This window comes from Sceloporus occidentalis, unplaced genomic scaffold (genome assembly GCF_023333645.1).
Source record: "Sceloporus occidentalis isolate IW3139 unplaced genomic scaffold, rSceOcc1.0.p SCAF_1, whole genome shotgun sequence".
Lineage (NCBI taxonomy): Eukaryota > Metazoa > Chordata > Lepidosauria > Squamata > Phrynosomatidae > Sceloporus > Sceloporus occidentalis.
Window position 1 is genome coordinate 118620128 of NW_028316981.1, and position 25396 is coordinate 118645523.

General features: G+C 41.4%; 1 protein-coding gene across 3 annotated transcripts in view; it reads right to left on the minus strand.

The window, feature by feature from the left end:
* PKN1 (protein kinase N1) overlaps positions 1 to 25396 on the minus strand; it is a 95620-nt gene that overhangs the window by 34012 nt on the left and 36212 nt on the right. Inside the window, exons 1-2 of one of the 3 annotated variants that reach the window (XM_089533082.1) lie at positions 7525 to 7584; positions 891 to 1191 (exon numbers count right to left, since the gene is read on the minus strand). The exons of 1 other annotated variant lie outside the window; for it this stretch is intronic. In XM_089533082.1, the coding sequence (XP_089389208.1) occupies positions 891 to 1191; positions 7525 to 7569 (346 nt within the window). In that variant the 5' untranslated portion in view covers positions 7570 to 7584. Of the gene's footprint in view, positions 1 to 890; positions 1192 to 7524; positions 7585 to 25396 lie in introns of those variants that run through there. One more of the 3 variants, XM_089533074.1, reaches the window with a different exon arrangement.

Genomic DNA, 25396 nt, shown 5'->3' on the forward strand with positions numbered 1-25396 from the left:
ATGAACAACCCTTTCTGGAGTGAAACTGCTGCTTTTGGGTTTTAAACCAGATTTAATAAAATTGCAGGTTGCTCCATATTCCTCTGGAAAATCTGGTAGCTAGACTGGGCTGGATTCAAGTGGGTGGCCACCTGCTTTGAACCTAGCCACTTACTTGGGGGGGGGGGAGTTCTTTTCTTTCACTGCTGCTGCGATCTTCCCAGGCAAGCACACATACCCCAGCAGAGCTGTCAACCCCACTGTCAATATATTGCTTACGTGGCATCAGAATGAGGTGTCCAGCCATGTGATCAGCGATGGAGGATTATCAATCTGACATCAGGACAAGCAACATGTGGGGATCTGGAGACATGCCTGGCTAGGACAATAGCAGCTGTGACTGAGTCAGCTTTGGCCTGGGATAAAGTGTGGACAAGAAGATGGCTCCAGATTACTTTTACATTGGTGTATGTGGTACTAACGGGTTGGATCTGAGCAGCTCTGGGGCAAAATAATCTGATTTGCACCTGGATTATTTATGCTAGCATTGATGCACCCTTGGATAAGATTGGCTACTTTTTATCCTTTACTAGCAACACTTCACCCAAACACACCTTAAGGATTTTTTCTCTAGTCTCCAAACTTCTTCCAGCTAGAATCATCACTGTGTCAGAAAAAGTTTTTAAAGAAATGACAGCAGACAATAACTTGTGCACTTTGCCTCCAACTACTGCCTTACCATGCCCTGAGTTTTTGCTTGCTGTTTGATACCCGATCTTTGACAACACTTGGAAAACCTGTATTTTTGGACTACATGGCCATGGTGATTGGGGAATTGAGTGTCATAAACTTTTCCAAGTTCTGCTTCCTGACTTCCCAACACTACCCCCTTTGCCATTGCACAGACTTACCCCCCAGCTCTTCAGGGTCTTTGACAACAATATGTGCATTGAGATCCTGCAGTTGGTGATGCAGTGCCTCCAGCTTGCGGTTGGAGCTCTTGAGCAAATTCTCCACATTGGAGAGGTTCTTACGGTCTGTGGTGGCTTTGCGTAAGTTCTCTGCGCCCTCTTTTATCTTCAGTTCCTTACGAATCTCACGCTTGATTTTCTCCTTTTCTTCATCCAGCTTCTGCTGTACACTGGTGTCTGAGAAATCTGAGCTCTGATCCAGACCCAAGTGTTCCAGCACTGACCAGTTCCCTGGATCACTCTACAAATGAAACATGGCAAAAAGGTGATTACAGACATCAGACCAGAGCAGAATAAACTGTAATTATGATTTACCACATACATAGCACTGCTATTAAATGAAATAAGAAACAAAATCTTCCTGTCGTGTATCTATGGAAGGAGCAGAGGAGATGCTGAAATACACAGCCTTGAAGTTTGTAAAATTAACTCTATAGTTTAACATTATATCTGAATGAAACCACTGTGTCAAAAGAAGGTTTTCTATGTACTAAAGAACCACAGGAAAAATGACATGATTGATGAGAATAAGCATCATAAACACTGCAAGTGTGGGTGGTTATTGATGTTGCTGTTATTTTAAAGATGCACAGCTTGTTTTTTCTGCATAAAAAGCCTCACAAAAGCACTTCCTAGACATATGGATTAGCTAACCATCATAGACAGTAAGATCCAGCAGATCATCATCAAGCCAATACTGGTGACCTCATACGCTAGGTTATACCTGCAACTGTGCTATTTATTCAAGTCTCAGACTCTGAATATTGTTGATTGTCACCTAAACAGCATGGAGATTTTCTTTCCATCTTATGGAGAAACAGCATTTTGTATAGTTACTATTAGTCTTTGCATTTGCAAGTTGTAAACACCTGCAGCCCATTCACACATAGGAAAATTCTAATAGGAACCAGAAACAGATGGCAACAGAGCTGTTTCAAACTGCACCCAAATTCTAACAAAAAATTGCCAACAAATATGGAAAACAAAATAACAGCCACAAACTGAAAACATTCAATATATATTCCAATCCCCAAGGAAGAGACCACTGCAGTAACCACTGATTATTGTTCTAATCTCACATTCAAATATTTTACAACAAAAATTGTTAACATATTTGAAGAGTAAAATGTCAAATGTCCAAGCTGGGTTGAGAGACACTACAGATCATACTACAGAAACACATTGGTTAACAGAGCTAAACAAAGAATTTCACAAGAAAATTAGCCTAGACTACACCAAAGCCTTTGACAGTGTAGATTATGACAAACCATGGATAGCCAAAGAAAGGAGAATCCTGCAGCATCTGATGGTCCTCTTGCCTAACCTGTGCTCTGGACAAAAGGACACTGTCAGAGCAGAACATGGAAAAATAGAATGCTTTATAATTGGCAAGGGGATCAGACAAGACTGAAATTTAACATACTATTTAATTTATATGCAGAGCATATGAGGAAAGTTGGATTATCAAAGGAAGAAGGTGTAAAAATTGGAAGAACATCACTCAGAATGTAAGATAGAGCCAGCATGACTTAATGGTCTGAGTGTTGGACTATGACTCTGGAGACCAGGGTTCAAATTCCTGCTTAGCCACAAAACCCACAAGGTGACCTTGGACAAGTCACTCTCAGTCTCAGAGGATGGCAATGCCAAACCCCCTCTGAAAAAATTTGCCAAGAAAACACCACGATAGGTTCACATTAAGTTCACCATAAGTTGGAAATCACTTGAAGGCACACAACAACAACAACAACAAATGACATTACTAGTGGAAAATAGCAAAGACTTGTAATGAATAATTATGAAAGTTAAAGAAGAAAACGCAAAAGCAAGGTTGCAGTTGAATACTAAGGGGTGGGGGAGGAAATGACCACAGAGGATATAAATAATTTTAAAGTGGGTAATAAAGACTGGAAATGTTAAATATTTTCTGTACCTCAGGTCAGTCATTAATCAGAATGGAGATTATAGAGCCTGTACAGACAGGCCAAAATAAAGCTTCTTCGGGTGACTTTGGAGGTAAATGATCCACACTCCTTCAGAGGCCAGGAGCTGTGCCAAAGCTGCACTCCAGTCCTTAAGACCGGAACATGGCTTTGGTGCAGCTTCTGGCCTCTTAAGGTGCGTGTGTCATTTATTTCCAGGCTCTATAGTTAAGCAGTTACAAGAAGTTTAAGACTTGGAAGAGCAACTGTGAATGAATTAGATAAGAACTTTAAGTTCATATATGTGATTGAATACCAACAACAGGCTCACCCATGCAATGGTTTGTCCAGTTTTTATGTTTGAATATGAAGAGTGGTCAGTGAAGAAAGCTGACAGCAAGATCTGCTTATCCCAAATGTGGTGCTTAGAAACATTTTTTCTAAGAGGAATCTACATACACAGACTGCTTCTGCCAACACTTTCCCCTCTTCTTCTTTCCTGCTCCAAAGCAAAAAAGGCCAGCAAGGATGGGACCAACAATTTGACTATGTGTAGTCAAAATTCTCTTGATGTCTATCATCATCATCATCATCATCATCATCATCATCATCATCATCATCATCACCACCACCACCATCATTTTTTACTTCTAAAAAGTTTAAGGTAAAGATTTTGTGTTGTGTTTAAATTGTACTGTTTTAAATGTGCTGTTTGCCACCTTGAGTCCCTATATTAGGAGAAAAATACTGTATTTAACTTTCTTCTAATATAGGGACTCAAGGTGGCAAACAGCAAATTTAAAACAATACAATTTAAAAACAACACAAAAACATTACAAAAGTATAAAAGTATAAATATAAAGTTTAATTATAAAGTGCTACAAAATTTTGTAGCCTATACTACAAAATTACCAAGCATTCCCCCAACTTTTAGAAAGTGGCATGATTGCTATGCAATTGCATGGATGATCTCTCCCCCTCCCGCCACCTGCCACGTTTGCGTCTTCAGCACAGGGAAGATGGCTGGCCATATGTCAAGTTCACCAAGAGCAGTGCCACATTCAGGACAAACATTTTTTCTGAATGCTTTATATATTCATTGCAAAATGGTTAACCTTTTAATACCAGTGTTTTAAAGCCATTGTTTTAACCCATTTCACCTTGATATTTAATACATTACATAGGTCTGCAAAACTGATGGTCATTAAAAAATGTTTTTAATGTATGTTGGTTTTATAGGAATTTAGCATTCTAAATCCAAAAATAATCTCAGATTTGCTCCATCACATACAACTTTTTCACAACCTGCTTTGACGTTTCTGTATTTAATATTTAACAATGAAATGATCCTGCAAAGAGTAGGATTGGGTTGTCTTCTAACAGACTTTCAAAACGTTTTAATTCACTGATGTGAAGCCCAAAAATCCATTCAAAAGCACCAAATGAAAACACACTGCAGCATCAGCATCTGCAATTAAAGCTGAGTAACAAATTACCTGACAAAAATACTGAGGTTGTGAAAGAACTATGTATGGTACAACATTTTTATAATATTTTTTTAATTCAGCATCCAAAATACATTAAAAACAACTACAGTATTGAAAAAAGTTTTTTTAATTGCAGACCCATGTTATATGGATAGTGTTTATTTATAATCAGTCACCCTGGCCCCACATGGTAGAATTAAACAAGCCACTATTCTCTCTGCCACCAATTTATTTAGATAAAATAATATCTATCTACCTTGCAGAGATATTACAAGAACAATTTACAATATTTCTGCAACAGTTTTAACACACTAAGGCACTACATAAATGTTGAGTACTGTTTAAAGCTCTCAGACTACCAGACATTGCATGGAAAAGCTATTTGAAAAGAGATGGAGGAAGAGGAGAGAGGCCTTCATGCAGCAATTTGACAAGAGACCAGAAATGTGAGAACAGTTTCATGTCCATAATTTAACACTGGACTATTTCAAACCATAGTTAACATTAACCACAGTTAGCTGTGCTCTGGTGACACAAGAAACTGTAGTTGATCTAAACCAGAAGTGAAAACTTCCAGCCCCCCTCCTCACAACCATACCGGAGAAGGGTGAGCCTGAGGCTTGCTGTAGTTCATCCCTGACATACTAAACATGATGTAATGTTATGTTATGTGGCCAAGCTCTTTGGGCAGGAACAGTGAGGTAGTGCTCAATTTCATTTACAGCCCAGTCTGTTTTCAAATATTCATGATTAGGGTTGCAGCCTGAATTTATCAGCTTTTGTCCCTTTGTTCCATGTTGAACCCAGTGCAGAGGCTTTTGTTGTAAAGTGTGCATTAATAACAACTAGGCACAGAATTCATGCAAGGACAAACAAAATAAGGGAAAGAGCTATTTGCAAGTTATGACTGTGGCACAGACCACTACCAGCCCACGCGAGGCTACATAGACCAGTGGTTCTCAACCTTCCTAATGTTGTGACCCTTTAATACAGTTCCCCATGATGTGGTGACCCCCAACCATAAAATTATTTTCATTGCTACATGCAAATATGTGTTTTCCGATGGTCTTAGGCGACCCCTGTGAAAGGGTCGTTCGACCCCCAAAGGGGTCCCGACCCACAGGTTGGGAACCACTGACATAGACAAATCATAAGTAAGATGACAGACCCATATCCTGGGGTGCATGCGCAACACATTATATCATAATCTGTTGTTCTTGATCTCAGATGCATGGTAGAGTGATACAGTAGTCACTCTCTTTTCCTCAACTCGTATGATATGAAGTGTCTTCCTCCACAGACACATCATCTACTGTTCACATTGCTGATACTTCCGACATATACAGAGAGGCACTGTTCCTACAGATCCAGGCAGCATGTTGCCCACATATGCCCCAGAAGTGCAACACTTGCCCCTTCTTGTACACTACACATAGGCATCATGTGACCCCTGCAAGTTTCTTCCATGGGCTGTGTGGTTAACCAAGCTATGGCAAAATTTCCTGCTGCCACTCAGCCATTTGGTGGACTGTGTGAAGCATGACTATAATGAGAGGGCAGCAAATGTTTGAAATGTTGTTGTTATTGTTAGTTTATTTATATGCTGCCCTCTTCCTAGCAATGGGATTCAAGGGGCTTGTAACAATTGAAATGAAGTTAATATTTGTTGTTGTTGTGTTCCTTCAAATCATTTCCGTTTTTGGCGACCCTAAAGCAACCCTATCATGGAGTTTTCTTGGAAGGTTTCTTCAGAGAGGGTTTGCCATGGCCATCCTGAGCCTGAAAAAGTGTGATTTGCCAAAGGTCACCCAATGGGTTTACATGGGCAACCCAGAATTTGAACCCTGGTCTCCTGAGACATAGTCCAATGTCCAAATCACTATACCATGGGTCTTAAAATGGATAAATTATAGATAAAAGCATAAGCCAATAAAAAAGTAAAAGACTTCAAAGTGTAATTAATCTAAGTGAGTCAAGTATGGTGTTGTGGTCTGAGTTGAGAGGCAATAGTTCAAATCTTCAATCAGCCATGGAAACCCAACAAGCAACCTTGGGCAAGTCACACTCTCTCAGCCTCAGAGGAAGGCAATGGCAACCCCTCCCCTAAAACATGAGCTAAAAACACTCATATAAATATAAATTCATGCTTCTTAGTCCTGTTCCAAATGGAAGAGCTTTTGGAATTCCTCCTGGACAGAAGGCTGAAATGTAGGAGATGTCCTAGAAAAGGAGGACCTCTGGTCAGCCTGGTTGTGTGCCCTTGGGCAAGTCACACTCTCTCAGGCCAGGTACAGAGTGGCACTTTGCACCGCCCTGGGGCAGAAAGTAGGGCTCAGTAGGGCAGAGTGTTCGCACACTCCTGAACCCTACCACACCATGATGACATGCCTTGTGCACCGCGTCCAAACAGTGGATCGTTGCCGCACCATGTGGTTGCCACGGCAATGACCCAGGGAGAAAGGGGCGGCTGCCCCTTCCTCCCAATCTGTACAATCTCTCAGTCTGAGAGAAAGGCAGTGGCAATCCCCCCTCCTCTCTGAACAACTCTTACTAAGAAAACCATGTGATAGGTTTGCTTTAAGGTTGCCATAAGTCAGAAACAACTTGGAGGCACACAACAACAATAATTACAAATAGTAATTAAATCAGTATAATTTTAAAACTCTCCATCCTTCCATGCTGAGACTGGGGAATGAGTCACTCACTGATAGTGTGTATGTGTGAGGCTTGACATACCGGCCATTACCATGTATAGGCCTTGAGGAGAAAAAACAGTTGCCTTTTTTGTTTACTGCTTTTTTTTCTGCCAGCTCTACAATGTTCAGAGGAATGTCAACAGGCATCTCCTATGTACACAGACAGTTGCACATCAGGGTAAGTTGTAACATATTGATAAGGCAACACAATTCTCAAGCCACAAATACACTTCAGGACTAAACATGAACATCCAAATTTCACACTCATGCTGCAGTATTCCTCCACGTCTAACTGCCCACTTAGACCAGGATTCATGCCCACTTTACTGCCATAATTGATTTATGACAGACCATAAGCTTGTTCCCCAAACATCCCCCCCTTCCACAACTATTCAAATTATTCTAAACAGAGAGAAGGAGGGTCAGTTAATATCACAGCCTCCTGCTATTCCCTTCCAAAAGGCAGTACCTCCGGTTCATGTTCAGAGTTTGCATCAGGCTCCGAAAAAGACATCCTGGCCCCAGGAGAGGCCCAGCAGCCACCGCCAGGCTCCTCTGCTCGCAACTGTGTGCTGGCTACACCCTCACATCCTGCCTGTTGATTCAAACAGTTCTTCTGGCCTGTGTGCAAACAAACCACTTCCTAACAGAGTTCCTGTATTTGCTGGCAGTACCGGAACACAAGCAAACTGAAGGGAGTAACGGTGGGGCCTATGTGCCCCCTGCTGACTTTCCACATGCCATCCCATTTCCCTTCTGAGTGAACCTGAAAAGGGGGAAGCCAAATCCAAATACCATGAAAGGGCAACGTATTTATTTGGACCAACTGAAATGTAACAATATCATGTATAATTTTTGAGTTCACTAGAACTTCATTCAGCCTGGATGATGATTTATTTACACAAAAGAGTAACAGACAGCTGGGCATAATGCTGTAGCCCAAATGTTGCATTTGTAGCACTTATGGTATGGAACTTAATCTGCAGAACTCATATGCCACATTTAACTGCATTAGGCTATACTTGAAGGGTGGGCAATTGCCAAAAATGCCAAACAAGCAAGCAAAAAGAAATGTTGCTTTGAAAAATAGGTGGGGTTTTGGTGTTAAACGTGTGTCTGTGTGTATGTTTGATTTCCCAGAGCAGCAATGGATCTTTTTTGCTAGGAAAACCAAGGAATGCAGGGGAGGTAGGGAGTACTGGAAACCACAACAATTGGAAAACAGTGGGGGTTTTGTGGGGGGGAGGGTTGACATGTGGGCCCAAGCCAACTATACTGGATGCTGAGAGAAGGACCAAAGAAGAATGTGTTAGTCGTTACCGAAACTGGATGGCAAAGGAGATGTGTGTTCTATTTGTTATACGACAGGACAAAGACTATTGGAATGTAAATGTCAGAGGACCAGGCTATCTGACAGACTGTATCCCTCATATGAGCCTGACCAAATCCTGAGATTTTCAGGTGAGGGCCTTCTTTCAATCTTACCACCTTCACAGGCTCTGGGATGCCTTTCCTAGAATGGCTAGATAGACCCCTTCTCGCTATCCTTCTGCCGGCAGGTAAGAACTGTTTAATTCTGGCAGATATTTGAGAACTAAAGGTTTTAAAAGGAAGGGTGTCTAAGGTGCTGTACTGTTTCAACTGTACTGTTGTTACTGTACCTTTTAACATTTTAATTGTATGTTGTAAATTGTTTTAGTGTGGTTAACAGTTTCATTCTATTTTAATATTGATCTTTTTTATTTTGTAACTATGCTGTATTTGTTTTCATTTGTAAGCTATCTTGAGTGCTGGCTTTGAGCAAAGGGTAAGGCAGAGAGAAAAGTGGTGGTGGTAAGAACAAAAATAACAATATGTGAAAGTGAGATCTTTACAACACTGGCCAGAGAAAATAAATAAATAAAATAAAACTTTTATTTATATTGCACTCTTCTGTAGCAAGACAATCAGAGGGACTCACACTAAAATGTCCACAGACAATATAATATATAAAATTACAAGAGTATTGTACAGTTATGTAGAGGAAACCTGAGTTCTAGTAATTTATAGCTGGAGTCCCCAGCTGTTTTTGCATACATTACAGGAAACTTTGCAGTATTCCTTCTCTCCCAGGGTCTGGCACAATTGTAACTGGTTTTGTGTTTAAATTGGGCATTCCACACAAGTGTTATTATTTGTAACTCTTCTCTTGTTATTTGTTGTTGTGTGCCTTCAAGTTGTTTCAGAGCAAGTTTGCCTTTACCTTCCTCTGAGGTTAAGAGAGTGTGGCTTGCCCAAGGTTACCCAGTCGGTTTCCATGGCTTGAGCAGGGATTTGAATCTTGCTCTCAGAGTACTAGGCCAACACTCAAATCACCACCTCAATGCTGACTCTTCTCTTATGCTTCCTCATATTTGCAATAATGGATTCAAAAATGTCTGTCAAGTTTTCACCCCCCTCTCAAATCACATTAATTATACGCATGACATTTTTCAAAGAAATAGCAATGTTAACTCCTGTAGCATATAAAAGAAAAAAGGAGGGAGAGAAAAAAAGGAACATGGCAATGCCTTTAAGACTAACTAGTTTTTATTTTAGCCTGAGCTTTTGTTGGATATAAACCCCCTTCTTTGGATGCAGTATGAAGTGACTTTTTTGTAATTAAGTAATTTCACCTTTATGGTTTCAATCTCTAATACACAGGCTCTTAGCCTAGTTGTTACCAAGAATAAATTATAGTCCAATATACTGATTGATTGCTGATGGGCAATCTCACAATGGAGTAATAACTCCCCAACAGTATCTTAAAATGATGGTTTCACATTTTAAAACTGCATGATTTTTAAGACTCCCATTTTAAGGATCGTTCAGCAGGGGGGGAAAAACCCCAAAATATTGGGTCTAAAAAAAAGCTGCTTCCTGCTCTGCGTTCTAGACATAGGCCTCATCTGCACTCCAGTAATAATGCAGTTTGACAGAACTTTAACTTCCATGAGCTGAAATTATGTTGTTTTGTGAGATATTTAGTCTTCTTTGTCAGAGAGCTCTGGTGCCACAACACACTATATAGCAATAACATTTCTATACTGCTTATCAGTGAACTAGCACTCCCTAAGCAGTTTACAGTATGTAAGCCAATTGCCCCCAACAAGCTGGGTACTAATTTTAGCAACCTACGGAAGGATACAAGGCTGAGTCGACCTTGGAGCCCTCCTCTAGGATCAAACTTACAATGTTGTAGCTGCAGTACCAGCATTTCAACCACTGTGCCACTAATGCTACAAATCTCAGAATTCCAAAGGATGGAGCCATGGCAGTTAAAGCAATGTCAAACTGCATTCGTTCTGCAATGCAGATTAGGCACCTTCGGGCCAGGCAAATATACATCTAGAATAGGTAACTTGTGGGACAACCCATGTTATTAAAAAATTGACATTGGTGGTGGTGGCAGGATGAGAGCTGACACTTATGTTTTTGAATTAAGAAGAAAAGTATGAGATGCCCTCCTACAGACTCAGGAAAAAAGCACATTCAATCTCATTTTGTCCCTGAAGTGCTTTTCCATCTCCCAAAGGGACTTTGATGAGGGATTCAAATATGCAGTCCTCCGCCTGTGCTCTGATTTGGAAGGAAAAGTAACTTTACAGGCCCCTGAATGGAATGACCTTCTGATCTGGTACAGGAGATGGCACATCTTTCTGTTGATAACACACACACACACATATGCAATTGTGAGCACAGAGAGAAATTGGAGGGATGGATTTTTAGTAGGGCTTTAGTGCAGGGTCTTAATCCAGATCAGGAATCCATTCTAATTGCGGGGCCCTGTCACTACCAAAAGAAAAGGTTGCCACCTTAAGCATGCTTTATTCAAAACTATTAGTGATATACTCTTGTCCCTCCATATTCACTAGGGTTAGGGGCACAAGACCCCCGTGAATATGGAAAAACTACAAATAACAAAAACACCATATTTTTATCAGAGAGGACACCTCTCTTGGAATCTCTAGGATTCTGTAGGACAGACATTGACCATAGAACTGCACTGGAGGAGCTACAAATGCCTACTGGAATATTCTCTCTAGGAATCTCTAGGTCTTTCAGTGAAACTTTTAGTTAAAGTTGACCACTGGAGGACCTAGATATTCTTAGAGAAAACATATTAATCAAATCTGTGAATAATCAAATCCACAAATATCAAAGCCACAAATACCTGTGTGTGTGTGTGTGTGTGTGTGTGTGTGTGTGTGAGCGTGTGTACTGTAATGAATAATGTTTGTGGAATTTACAGCTATCAGGGCTGCAGTGGTCAGCAAAACTGCTGCTTCAGTTTGTACCAAAACTCCATACCATTGAGTAAAAGGAAAGCAAACAGCTCTGGGTAACTATCACAGAGGTAAAGCAGAGAGACCTTTCTGAATCACAGCCCGATAGACCAAATTCCTTTGGAGCCATCCTATGGAGATGTGGAAGGGAAGAAAAGATTTATGTAATTATTATTTGGTTTGCTGTTACCCACCTCGATCCTCAAAAAGGGAGAGGTGGGATACACATTATTATTATTATTACCTGACAGTTTGGCTCAACTGAAACTGCACTTGCAACTTGGCCTTCTTGCAGTCTAATGTGTATATGTATGAACTGCCTCACTCAGCTCTGGGCTGGAATCAGGCCAGGTCACAGTCTAAACAGCCTCAGTGCTTGTTATGGACACCTCTTTATGCAATGCAGGAAATGGAGCAGTTGCTGACTCATTCCACTTCCTTCAGAGTCAGAGCTGACCCTATCGTAGTGGTGCAGGGCTACGATGCAGGGCTACGATGCCAATGACTAAGACCATACATAGCCAATGACTAAACACTCTTGGCACTCCAGGCAAGGAGTGTTAACTCATCCCTCCTTCCTTTAAAGAACCTGAAGACATTAAGCAAAAACAAGGTACTGTACATATGATCTTGCACTCTTTGGGCAGAATGCACAGTCCACAGACTCCCAACACCTGAATCACCCATCCAAGGTGCCTATCAAAAAAGCACAATGCAGGTTTGTATACAAGTATAATACACAGAGGAACCTAGAAGCTGGATGTCTTTGTCTGCTATGTGCTAGACAGCCTATTTTCATCCATTGCTTTGCTGTTGGGGTTACAGATGAAATAGCACTACACACAGATGTCTTCAGCTAGCAGTCACTTATTAAAATCTCTTGAAACACAGAGCAACAGCTAACTTTCCTTTTAAAGGAACTGCTTAACTGCATGGGTTTTCCTTGGTTGCTAGCATATTCCTACCATTTTAGGACTGCCCTGGCTTCTGTGCAGATTATATGGACTCCATCTGCTCTTCCTTATGTTGTCCAAAATGGAAAGCCAGCATGGTCTAGGAGTATGGAGGCTTTCTGGGGCTGCCTTTCAGAGAGGCAGTGTGTTAACAAGTTACATGCCACACAAGTATTTGTTAAGACTGTGTGCCAGTGGGGAATCTCAGGCCCAAGGGTCAAATCCAGTCCTTCTGGGTTGAAAGCCAGCCCTCTGGGCATCCCCAGGTGGCCATGCTTCCTTCTCTATGGCACCCTTTTTTGGCAATTTCCAACTTTTTAACATTTTCTTTCCATTCTGTACAGCTGAGATGATTATCCTAAAATGGGTGGACAAAGTGCAGCCCTAACCCTGCATGAAGCCCCAGAAGCATTTTTCAGACCCCGCCCTGGGCCCAGACTGCCCCAGAACACAATTTCTCAAATAAAAAAGTAAATTGCTTCTCCTAGAATACATCAATCAAAACCAAAACTTTTGAAAACTTATTTTATTTCATTTTTCGCCATCTGGGTACACCTGGATGTACCTAGAGATGGAAAACTGGCCCTCACCAACACTGTTACCCCATCCTAAGGCTTCGTTATTGGCAACCACAGCTTTAAACTAAAATATTCTGAAATCCGCCCCCCCCCCCCCACACACACAATTTGTCTTTAGCTCCTCCCACACTGGAATGCAGTCCCTGAGAATGTCTCTTAAATTTAATTCAGCTCTTAGGTTGAAAGAGTTATTCCACCTCTGCATATAATCCAAATTATACAGCAGGGAATCAAGTGGTTTTGAAGAATGAATTATGGAGCACCTTACGTCATGGGCTAGATCCCAGAAAGGAGACAGTAATCTGTTAGGACAATTCAATCTAGCAACTCTTGCTGCAGCACAAGAAATGTTAGCAAATTCCCTACCCCAGGGTTGAAAAAGCAAGTTAATGGAGTAATTGCCCAGAAACAATTAAAAATCAGCTTAAATGCAGCTTTTGGAGGTAAACCATCATCGAGAGTCAAAGTACCTAGATTATCTACTGGATTTCACTTTACTCATAAGTAAGAGAGGAAAATGATTTATAGTACATCAGCTCAAGTAATCAGATCCAAGCTCCGCAGCATGTGTGTGTGTTCTTCTTGCCTGTAATATAGTACAATGGTTGTGTTGACTCCAGCTCTCATATCTACCATGGCCACAGCTTCAATTTGTCAGACATGTATGTCCCCCCACCCCCCACTATACTTTACAGGTTCTACATTCATTTCAGTTCTGGTATTACACAGAGATACTTTCCACACAATTGTAGCTGGCTTCTTCCTACCTTCTCTACATGTTTGACACACATCCCATCAGGGAATCAAACAATGTTTCTGTAATATTCTGTATTTATACCTGTCTTGGGTTTTCATTTTAATTTTAACATTTATAAACTACCCAGAAATGTTGGCAGAAAGAGTAATAAAACTAACAAAACTAAAATAAATAAAATGAATTTATTTTTGAAATGCCACATGTGCATAGTTCTTTCATCTTCTTTTAAAAGCAGAATGTTTAAAAAAAATTGAAGAAGTATTTCAGATTCATGATGGTGGGTGGGGCTACTGAGGTCACCAGTTTTCAGCCAATCATTGCTGCATACAAAGAACATTCACTGTCAACACACAGAATCCATGTCTCTTGGAGTCCAGGACAGAACATTTTGTTTAGCTGCAAAATTACAGAGTATTTTCTCATACTAGAGTCACTGGCTAAAATTACATATATCTGAATCTAATATTCATTATATTCTGAGTACCTGCACTCTTCCTTCCTCAGGCTGGCTTAGCGCTAAGCCTTTGTTCTACAATGACAGAATCATGGAAGAGACCACCAGGGCTATGCAGTCCAACCCCCTGCCATGCAGGAAACACAATCAAAGCACCCCCAGCAGATGGCCATCCAGTCTTTGTTTAAAGACCCCCAAAGAAGGAGACTCCCCACACTCCAAGGCAGTGTATTCCACTGCTGAGCAACCTTACTGTCAGGAAGTTCTTCCTAATGTTGAGGTAGAATCTCTTTTCCTATAGTTTGAATCCATTGCTCTGGGTCCTACTCTCTGGAGCAGCAGAAAATAAGCTTACTCCTTCAATAGGAGATCTTTTAAAAAACACTAGTCTCTCCACATTTGCGCCTTTGACCTTTGCGGCTTTGATTATTCATTGATTTTATTAATATGTTATCTCTAGGAACACCTTGGGAGTGTTCCTGGATTCGTCGCTCCAGATGTCAGCCCAGATAGATGCGACGGCCCAGAGTTCTTGTTATCAGCTTCATCTAATATGCCAGCTGAGACCCTTCCTGGAGCCGGGGGACCTAGAAATGGTGGTACACATGCTGGTAACCTCACGACTTGACTTCTGTAATGTATCATCTTGACTTAATTCATGGGGCTATCCTTGTGCCTAGTTCAGAGACTTCCACAAATTGAAAATATGGCAGCCAGATTGGTCACCGGAAACTCTAGAGGTGACCATGTAACACCAATACTACAATTTCTTCATGGGCTCCCTATTAGTTTCTGGGCACAGTACAAGGTGTTGGTAATAACCTTTAAAGCCCTTCATGGCCTGGGTCCAGCTTATCTGAGGGAGTGCCTTCTTCCATACAATTCACCCCATACACTCAGGTCCTCTGGGAAAAATCTACTGCAGTCAATGAATACCAGGCTGGCTGCAGTTACCCAGAGGGCCTTTTCATCTGCTGCTCCAAAATTATGGAATGGCCTGCCAGAAGAGATCCAGTATATCACCAATCTTGACGGATTTAAAAAGTCCGTCAAGACAGATCTCTTCCAGCAGGCCTTCCCTGACTAATCATCCTAGTCCTACAGATATGGATTGCTCTATGACTGCCCCAAGATGTCTTGCTTCAGTTATGTCTAATTTTAAGTGATTTTGGCCCTGCCCAGATGGGCCTTTTAGCACGTACTGAGTATGTGCTAGGATTGCCTGGGAGCATCCTTTACAGACGCTCCCTAAGCCAAGTAGTACTCCGTACATCAAAATGGCGGCGCCCTGTCTACATGGGTGCCGCCATTTTGGCATGATGGCCGTGCCGCGTTCAAACAGCGCAGCGCGGCCGTTACGTACTGGCACTGCTACAGGGCGCTTGTGGTGTCTTTTCACCGCGTGTATCGCTGCTGCAGCCTTTACACAGCCCCTTTCTCTCTCTCCCCACCGCTGTCCCAAGGACACCCCTTTCCAGGCCATGGGGAAGCAGGCTTGGAAAAATGGCGGATCGGGGCCTCCGGGGTTGCCGCTGTGGCTGCTGAGGCCCCAATCTGTTGGGGAAAGGGGCAGGTGCAGGCTGCCCCAAAGGGGCAGTTTGTATCCCACCTTTAACTGCATTTTGTAATGCTGTTATTTTAGTTTTGAGGAAGGTGATAAGGGGGATTGTGTAATTTTAGTTATGTAATTGTGTATTTCATTTATGTACTTTTTATTGTTGTAACCCATGTCGATCCTTTTGGAGAGGTGGGATATGAATAAAACTACTATTACTTCTCATCATCATCATCTAGGTCCTCCAGCACAACTCTATGATCAACTTTAACCAAAAGTCACACTGAAGGACCTAGAGATTCCTAGAGAGAACACTCCACTAGGTGTGAAGTCAAGGCTTTCATGGCTGCATCCATAGTTTTTTTGAGGGTTTTTTGAGGTTTTTTCGAGCTATATGGCTGTGTTCTGGAAGAGTTCATTCCCGACCTTTCGAATTAACATGTAAAACACTTCTTCTCAACCAAGGGTACCACCATATATATACCACACTCACTTCCATGCCAGCATTCGCTGAAGATGCTAGCCACAGATGCAGGTGAAACATCAGGAAATAACTCTTCCAGAACATAGCCACATAGTTCCAAAAACCCACAAAAAACTCCACTAGGCATTTGTAGCTCCTCCAGTGCAATTCTATGGTCAATGTCTGGCAGATGTTGAGCACAGAATTGTATTGGAGGACCTAGAGAGTCCTAGATAGGTGTTCTCTCAGGTAAAAACATAATGTTTTTGTTATTCATAGTTTTTCCACATTCACAGGGGTCCTGTGCCCCTAACCTCAGTGAATGTGGAGAGTCGAGCATATTTAAATATGGCTATCATGTCACCTCTTAACTTTCTCTTCTCCAGGCTAAACATACCCTAAGATGCTCCTCATAGGGCATGGCTTTCAAACCTTTCACGATTTTGGTCACCCTCTCTGGACACACTCAAGCTTATCAACATCTTTCTTGAATTGTGGTGCTCAGAACTGAATGCAGTATTCCAGGTGAGGTCTGACCAAAGCAGAATCGAGTGGTACTATTACTTCCCTTGATCTAGACACTATACTTCTATTGATGCATCTTAGAATTGAATTGGCTTTTTTAGCTGCCGCATCACACTGTTGACTCATGTTCAACTTTTGGTCTACTAGGACTCCTAGATCCCTTTCACATGTACTGTTATCAAGCCACGTATCCCCCATTCTATATCTGTGCAATTCATTTTTTGGCCCTAAGTTTAGTACCTTATATTTCCGCCTGTTGGAATTCATTTTGTTAGTTCCAGCCCAACTATCCAATCTGCTAAGGTCATTTTGGATCCTGATCCTATCCTCTGGGATATTAGCTGACCCCTCCTAATTTGATGTCATCTGCAAATTTGATAACCATGCCCCTCGTTTTATTTATTTATATGTTATGATTTCATCCACCATCTTTGATTTTAATGTTTATGTAATTTTAATCCTTAATTGTCCAATTCTTTTTAAGGGAGGAATATATTATTTAATTCCATCTTCCTAGTCATTGATAAAGATGTTGAATAGCACTGAGCCCAGGTCAGAACCCTGTGGCACCATGTTAGTCACTTCTTTCCAGGATAAAGAGGAGCCATTGGTGGGCACCCTTTGGGTTCAGTCAACCAATTCTACCTAACAGTCGCATTGTGTAGCCTGCATTTTACTAGCTTATTTGCAAGAATACCATGGGGAACTTTATCAAAGGCCTTACTGAAATCAAGGTGTGCTACATCCACAGCACTCTTGTTTAAAAAAATGGTTTTGCTTGGTTCAAACCACTTGATTCATTATGTTACTTGTGGAACTTGACAAAATATTTTATTCCAGTTGCCCCTGAAACAGAACCACAGTAATATTAAAATACTCTATAAGAATTTCTCTGTTTTGGCATGCTGACTTCTACTTAAGTCAGAGTCTCAGTCTGATTAGGTCATACTATTTACAAGTTTGTTTTCGTATGTATCTGACTCTATGCTCATTTCTATTTTATAATCACCAGTTTATGTAGTTATACGGTATTTGAGCAACAAAATAGTTCCTCATTCCGAGGTGTGTCTATCTCAGCAAATGCTGAACTTTCACATATTGCTTGTCCTCTTATTTTGACTTTTTGCAAATTTAATTTTCAACTGCTAATAAAAAGATAGCCATTGAAATCTGATACAACCCTCAATATATTTAAGGACTACAGTTACATGCATATGATGGCCTTTAAAAACTCATTGGTCTTCTAACTACAGTTGGCCCTTTGGATCCATTGGCTTCAGATCTGCAAACACCTTATATGTTAGCATCATATAATAATATGGGGCATGGTTATTTGCATTTTTTTCACATCCATGAAAGATCACAGAACTGAACCCTTGTGAATCCGAAGAACTAACTGTATTGCAAAAGCACACATTGCCCATCACTGGAAAGCTGCAGCAATCACCATATTCCCAATGGACTGGTGTGAATGAATGCAGACAGGCTCTCTCAACCAAGGCAATATGTTACAGGAAAACAAAAGAACAGATACTGTTGTCAGATTTGTAGAAGACTTATTTTATTGGCACTAAGTCAGCTGTAGAGTCCAAACCATTCTATAATCTAAACAAGCAGTTTTAAAATTCAAGCTTAAGGGAATGCTTGTGCCCTGTAAGGAATAAAGTGGGTTCCTTGCTCCCAATTTTACTTTGTTATAGAGCTCTGAGACCAGCATTCAGTGCAGCTATAAAAAGAAAACAACTATCTTCTACACACAATAGCTTTAGAAATAATACCCTGAAGGCATCAGGAAAGCCAGCCAGCTGGCACACAAAAGGATCTTTCTTAGACCTTCCTTTTTTATCACAACAGGTCAAAGTCACTGGCTATGACATATCTATCTATCTATCAGAATTGGAAGCTGAGGGGCAAACACTCAGATAATGATTTCCCTTCCCCCTTTCCTCACCAGTGGCAGAGAGACAACAGAAGAACTATGGCTTGCTCTTTCTTGCTGCAGTCACATTTCAATGCTTTGCAGAATATGTGAAAGTTACATGTTCTACTACAATTCACAGAATTCCCCACCCAGCATCAGTAACAGTGTTGGTGAGGGGCTGTAAGGCTTAAAATGTAACATCTTCTTGCTCTGTTGCTTTGTAAAGGAAACCCAACTGTGATTTTACAGCCTGGAAGAGAATCCAAGAGACTGATCTCTCACTCTTCCCCCCTACCACTTTCTCCTGTATTATTTTTAACACCTTTGTCAGATGAAGATGCCAGTGGAGCTTCAAAAGCTTTCCACATGTAAAATGTACATTTTGGGCAGTCACATAAAGGTATCATTGGCCCGTTCCGGATGGGCGTATAGTACGCCCCCAGGACGTACTAGGGTTAGGAAGGGGCATCACTTCCTGACGCCCCTAACCCTAGTATGTACTGGGTACGTATAAAATGGCGGTGCCCGTTCCACATGGGTGCCACCATCTTGATGTAGCAGGCGCATAGTGTCCGCACGTCGCGTCCCATATGTGACACCGCGAGTGCGTGACTAGCGCCTCGTGGCGTCACATCCGGGGCGCAAAAAGAAGCACCATTTTGGGGCTTCTTTTTGCTCTGCGAGGGAGCCGCGCGGTTTGGCCTCTGCAGCTCCCTCACGGAACAACCAGCGGCGCCGGCAGACCACCCATTGTTTTGTGGATTTTGGATGATACTCTACCTTCTTCCCTTGCTGTAATGCCTGGGCAGAACTGTCTTTCCATAACTGACATTCTTAGCTCCTATTTATCTCCCTCTCCCTAGTAGGCCCAGAAATAAATCCAAGACATTCTAGTTTTTACTCCTGAGCTCTCTCTAATCAACAGAGTCAACACTGCACAATGGGAGCAGGGCCAGAAATCAAAACAGACAGTGCTACAGGGTACGACTGTAGGATGGCTTATGCTGCTGATTCTAGAAGAGTACAATAAGATCTTGCTTGTTTGTTTACTTTATGTCCCACCTTTCTTTTTCTCCCAGCATGGGATCCGGGGCTCTGTGCCCTCTAAGGTTATTTCCCCATCCTTAGTAGTTAAGAATATGACTTCTTCTCTCCTCAACAGAGTCTGTTTTGTCTCTTGACTCTTCTAAAGAGTCTAGGCAGAAGGCAGATTCCTTCTGCATGTCCTTTCTATGGCCAAGAGATTTCTATTATGCATCTGGCTTTCTAAACTCAGAATGCTGCTGTTGCCAGAGCCTGAATGATCCTGTCAGGCTGCAACAGTGAAAAGTGGCCTCTTTTCACTGTATGACTGCCCAGAGACAGAAGTAGCCTCACATGAGCTTCAGAACTCCCTGGTTATGGACCGCCCTCAAAATATCACAAATCCCTATGGAACACTGTGTTCACAGAACCCGACTGTACTCACGTATTAAATGGCACTAATGTGAGGCTTCTAAAATTCCTTATGAAGTGCAAGGACATAACCATATGCCCAGCTGATACAGTAAAAGAGTTTTATTAGAGGAGGACTTCTAAAATGCCATTTTGGGAACAGTCTACATTTAATTCTTGATGGCTAAGTTCAAAATCCATTTTCGACTCTGAAGAGAGTGTTTCTTTCTGGGTAGTAATCTAGGGTCTGTTCCGCACGGGCGGAAAGTACGTGCACGGCACGTACTAGGGTTAGAAAGGGGCGTCCTTTCCGGACGTTCTACATGGGTGCTGCCATTTTGACTCATGTCTCAGCGCCATTATGACGCCACAAGTGCATCATTAGGGCACCACAAGAAGAATTTTGCAGCTTCTTTTTTGTTGCACGGAGGAGTCGCGTGGTTTGGCTGCTGGGGCTCCTCCGTGCAGCAAATGACGGGCGGTCTGTAAAGTGCCTATGTTAACCCTAAGTATGAAGCAAAGACCCTATTCAATGACAAAAATGGTAGATATATAGGACTGGAGGGTTAGGGTTTATTATATCTCCCACTAATATACTGTATATATATTGTACAATATACAGTATATTATTCAGAGATACAATAAAGAATGTTAACATGACGAATACACTAAGTAAATTAAATTTTGAGTTACTCAATGAACAATATAAAGATGATCCAGTAAACAATTACAGTCAAAATTAACATGAGCAATAGAAAAAAATAAAAGTAAATGTAAAGTTTGCAGAACTAGTTTATTGTCATACAGTATGTGTTGATACGTAAATGTATGTATGTTATGTGGTGGAAATGCAATTTTTAAATTTAAAGAGAGAGTGCTTCTTTCTGTAACATGATAAAGCTTTGCTGGACTTTCTAACACAGCTACTTGCATGGACACCTTCTCCTATCTGGCAGAAACTGATTTCTCCCTTGGCCTAAGCAATGAACAGCTGAGAACCTGGACATTACAATGTAACTATTCATTCTGTCCTGAGTAAAAGAGACTGAAAATTCAATAACACGAACCAGATGGCTTTCATCAAGGAAACATGTATCAAATTGTTCTGGGAACACAAATGCAAGAGGACTACAGGTGTCAGTTTTATATATTACATTTTCTGCTCTGAGATTCATGCTCATGAGTGACCCCCTTAAATACATCCCCCTGCTTATGGTCTCATCTTTATATGAAGCACCACTGTCCACATCAGAATATGAATTTCATGGATTAAGAGGTCAATCAGGAGGCTTGTGATCACTGAGTTTCAAGTGACCATCCCTGTTTTTCAGCAAGCAAGTCAGCAGGCAAGGTATTAATTTCCCCTAGAACAAGAAGGCTATAGCTTGTTTAGCATGATCCAGTAGAACAAAAAGTAGCAGCCAGAAAGCAAGCCAGGTCTCCTGAGTTCTTATCCAGTGCCCTACTTTTGAGGCAGCACTCTAAAGGGCTCAGCAGTAGCAGGAGCTCATTTCTCTTCAGGAAAACAAGAGTATACACCTATGTGTGTGTTTTCTCTGTGTATTACACTCATTTTCACTAAAAAAAAATTTAAAAATTATTTGCTCTTTTTGGAAGCTGTCTTGGGTCCCACTTTGGGAGAAGGTGACACATAAAATAAATAAATAAATGAATTTGTTGTTCATAGAATCATAGAATCATAGAATTGGAAGAGACCGCAACGGGCATCCAGTCCAAAACCCTGCCATGCAGGAAATCCAAATCAAAGCATCCCCGACAGATGGCCATCCAGCCTCTGTTTGAAGACCTCCAAGGAAGGAGACTCCACTACACTCTGAGGGAGTTTGTTCCACTGTCGAACAGCCCTTACTGTCAGGAAGTTCTTCCTAATGTTGAGGTGGAATCTCTTTTCCTTCAGCTTGCATCCGTTGTTCCGGGTCCTGTTCTCTGGAGCAGCAGAAAACAAGCTAACTGGACAATAATTGTTGGGATCCTCTTTTTTCCCCTTTTTGAAGATGGGAACAACGTTTGCCCTCCTCCAGTCTGCTGGGATTTCTCCTGTTTTCCAGGAGTTTTCAAATATTATTGCCAATGGCTCCGATATTACATTTGCCAGTTCTTTTAATACCCTTGGATGTAGTTCATCTGGTCCTGGAGACTTAAATTCATTTAGATTAACAAGGTATTCCTCTACTATCTCTTTACTTATTCTGTACTGAAATTCCCCTATTCTGTCCTCTGGTCCATTATCCTCAGGTTGAGCACCCTTTGCCTTTTCTGAGAAGACTGAAGCAAAGAAGGTGTTGAGCAATTCTGCCTTTTCTCTTTCTTCTGTTAGCATTTTGCCATCTTCTCCATGCAGTGGCCTTACCGTTTCCTTCTTCTTCCTTTTGCTGCGGACATAACCAAAAAAGCCCTTTTTATTCTTTTTAACCTCCCTAGCAAGCCTGAGTTCATTTTGGGCTTTAGTTTTTCTGACTTTATCCCTACACATGCCTGCTATTTCTTTGAATTCCTCTTTGGTGATTTTCCCCTTTTTCCATTTCGTATATATGTTCCGTTTAAAAGTCAGCTCAGTTGAAAGTTCCTTAGTCATCCATCCTGGTTTCTTGAGACACCTCCCGTTTTTCTTTCTCACTGGAACTGTTTGAAATTGTGCCTTCAGTATCTCCCTTTTGAGAAACTCCCATCCGTCCTGAACTCCCTCATCTTTTAGTATTTCTGACCACGGAATCACCCTCAATACTTCTCTAAGTTTACTGAAATCAGCTCTCCTAAAGTCTAGGATGCGTGTCTGACTCTGCCTGGCTTCTCCTTTCCACTGTATTACGAACTCCAGGAGAACATGGTCACTTCCACCTAATGATCCCACCACTTGCACCCCATTAACCAAGTCATCCTTGTTGGTTAGGATCAGATCTAAAATAGCTGACCCCCTTGTTGCCTCTTCCACCTTTTGGACCATGAAATTGTCTTCCAGGCAAGTGAGGAATTTGCTAGACCTTGAGGATTTTGCTGAGTTTGACTTCCAGCAAATATCAGGATAGTTGAAGTTGCCCATCACCACTACATCTCTCCTTTCTGGGTGTGTGGTCATCTGTTCTAGAAAGATATCATCCAATTCCTCAGTCTGACTTGGGGGTTTGTAGTAGACTCCCCATAACATCCTTGTTGTTTCCCTCCCCTTTAATTTTTATCCAGATGCTCTCCACCTGGCTGCCAGTATTGATGTCCTGGATCTCTTCACTGGTGTAAATATCTCTGACATAAAGTGCTATTCCTCCACCTTTCCTGTTTGGCCTATTTCTATTAAAAAGATTGTGTGCCTACACGTTGTTTTTGACTTATGATGATCCTAAGGCAAACCTATCATAGGGTTTTCCTGGCAAGTTTCTTCAGGGGTTTACCATTGCCATCCTCTGACGTTGAGAGAGTATGACTTGCCAAGGTACCTAGTGAGTTTCATGGCTGAGTCAGGATTCGAATCCCGGCTTCCCAGTGTCTTAGTCCAACCATTACACCATGCTGGCCCTCAAAATAAACAAACAAATAAATAAATTCAGAGTTCAGACTCTGCAAAGATCATCACAATACAGAGGAGGGAGCTACTGAACAATCTAAATGTCATACTGGGTGATTTTACTGCAACACAGTTGTCAAAGAGAATAACCAGCTGACTACATAACAGCCTGAAATACAAACTCAGTCTGTGGGATGTCCCTCAGACTCTCTGGATGTACATTATGGAATCACTTTGGCTGGGTTGAAAACATGCCATAGTCACTTGACCATTGGTGAGCTACTGTTAACATGGTTCAAAATAATTTGCACAAGTGCCTTCATTATTACTTAACTGGTGGAAGGAACAGATGAGCAAGTGATGGAGAATCATCTAGGAGCCAGCATCCTCTTAGGCATCCCATTGTGTTTTAATACAGTGATTAGCTCTAAAGAACCATGAGTGATAAGAACCTGTAGTGCAGCCCACTGTCAGTTTATTATACAAACTTTTCAGAATGAGGCTACTTTTACAAAGAGACTGAACAGTTGACCAGTTCCTGTGAAGAATCCAGCCAATGTTCTCTTACCTAAAGTTCCCAATAACCACCTTCTTGCCTTCCAAGCTGTCAGGGGCAGAAATACACTACTATTTTAACATGGGTCAATTTGGAACTAGAAGGATTTTAACACATAATACAGGTTGAGTCTCCACATCCAGAATTCTGATCTGAAATACTCCAAAAATCAAAACTTTTTTATAATTGGCTAAGATTGAGACAGCTTTGCTTTCTGATAGTTTGATGTGCCCAAACTTTGTTTCATGTAGAAACCTATTTAAAATATTACCTTTTATAAAAAAAAATACCTTCATGCTATGTGTATGAGGTACATATGAAACATAAATTGATTCTGTGTTTAGACTTCGGTCCCATCATAGATCCCACTATATCTGATTGTGTAAATATACAGAAATACTGTTATTATAAAATCTCTCCCAAAATAAAATAATTCAAAATCCAAAATTGCTGGTGCCAAGCATTTCAAATAAGGGAGACTCAACCTATATTGCAGATGGTGTTGGTCTTAAAAGGCCTTATGGTAGAAATCAGGGTGCAATTTCTAGATGCAGCTTCCCAGCTTCCACTGTGAACTCCAGGAAGAGTCCAAGCCAAATAGACCTGCAGCAGAGGAAGACAGATAGTAATGCACAAGGGAGCATCATTGAGAGGCTTTGCAACTTAGATTGGCTCCAAATATTTTTTTCCTCCATCCCACTGAGGCATGTAGTCAAATCCCTGACAGCAGCAATTACAAGCTACATCTGTGTGAAGCTTTTAGATTGCATGTGTATGCATGCACACATACACACACAATCACATACATACAACCTAGGATTTCTCTGCAATGGCATGAGCTCAACCTTGCTCCCTCTCCAAATCACTGGAATTCACTGCCTCCCAGATGCCCCTTCTAACACCATCTTAAAACAACTGTCTTTGGGAACAAGAGGACTCTTCCCCTGCCCCTCTGCAGGTCATTAAGATCAGAATCTCTTTTTAATTTGCAAGTTCTTTATGGTAGAGAAAACCAGTAAGGGAAATAAGAGTGACTCAAACAGCAACAATTAGCTTCTGCATCTGTGAGAAGGTTAGTATGTAACCTACATACATCAAGCTGACTCAAAAATACGAGGTGTCAGCATTTATTTCAGGAACACTAATGAAGGCAGCAAAAAGCAGGGGTGGTGAAGTAGTTTGAGCATTGGACTATGACTCTAGAGATCAGAGTTCAAATCCCTGCTCAGCAACGGAAAGTACTGAGTGACCTTGTGCATGTTTTGAATCCCATTTTGGGAGAAAGACAGGATATAAGTGAAATAAAATAAAATAAAAACTC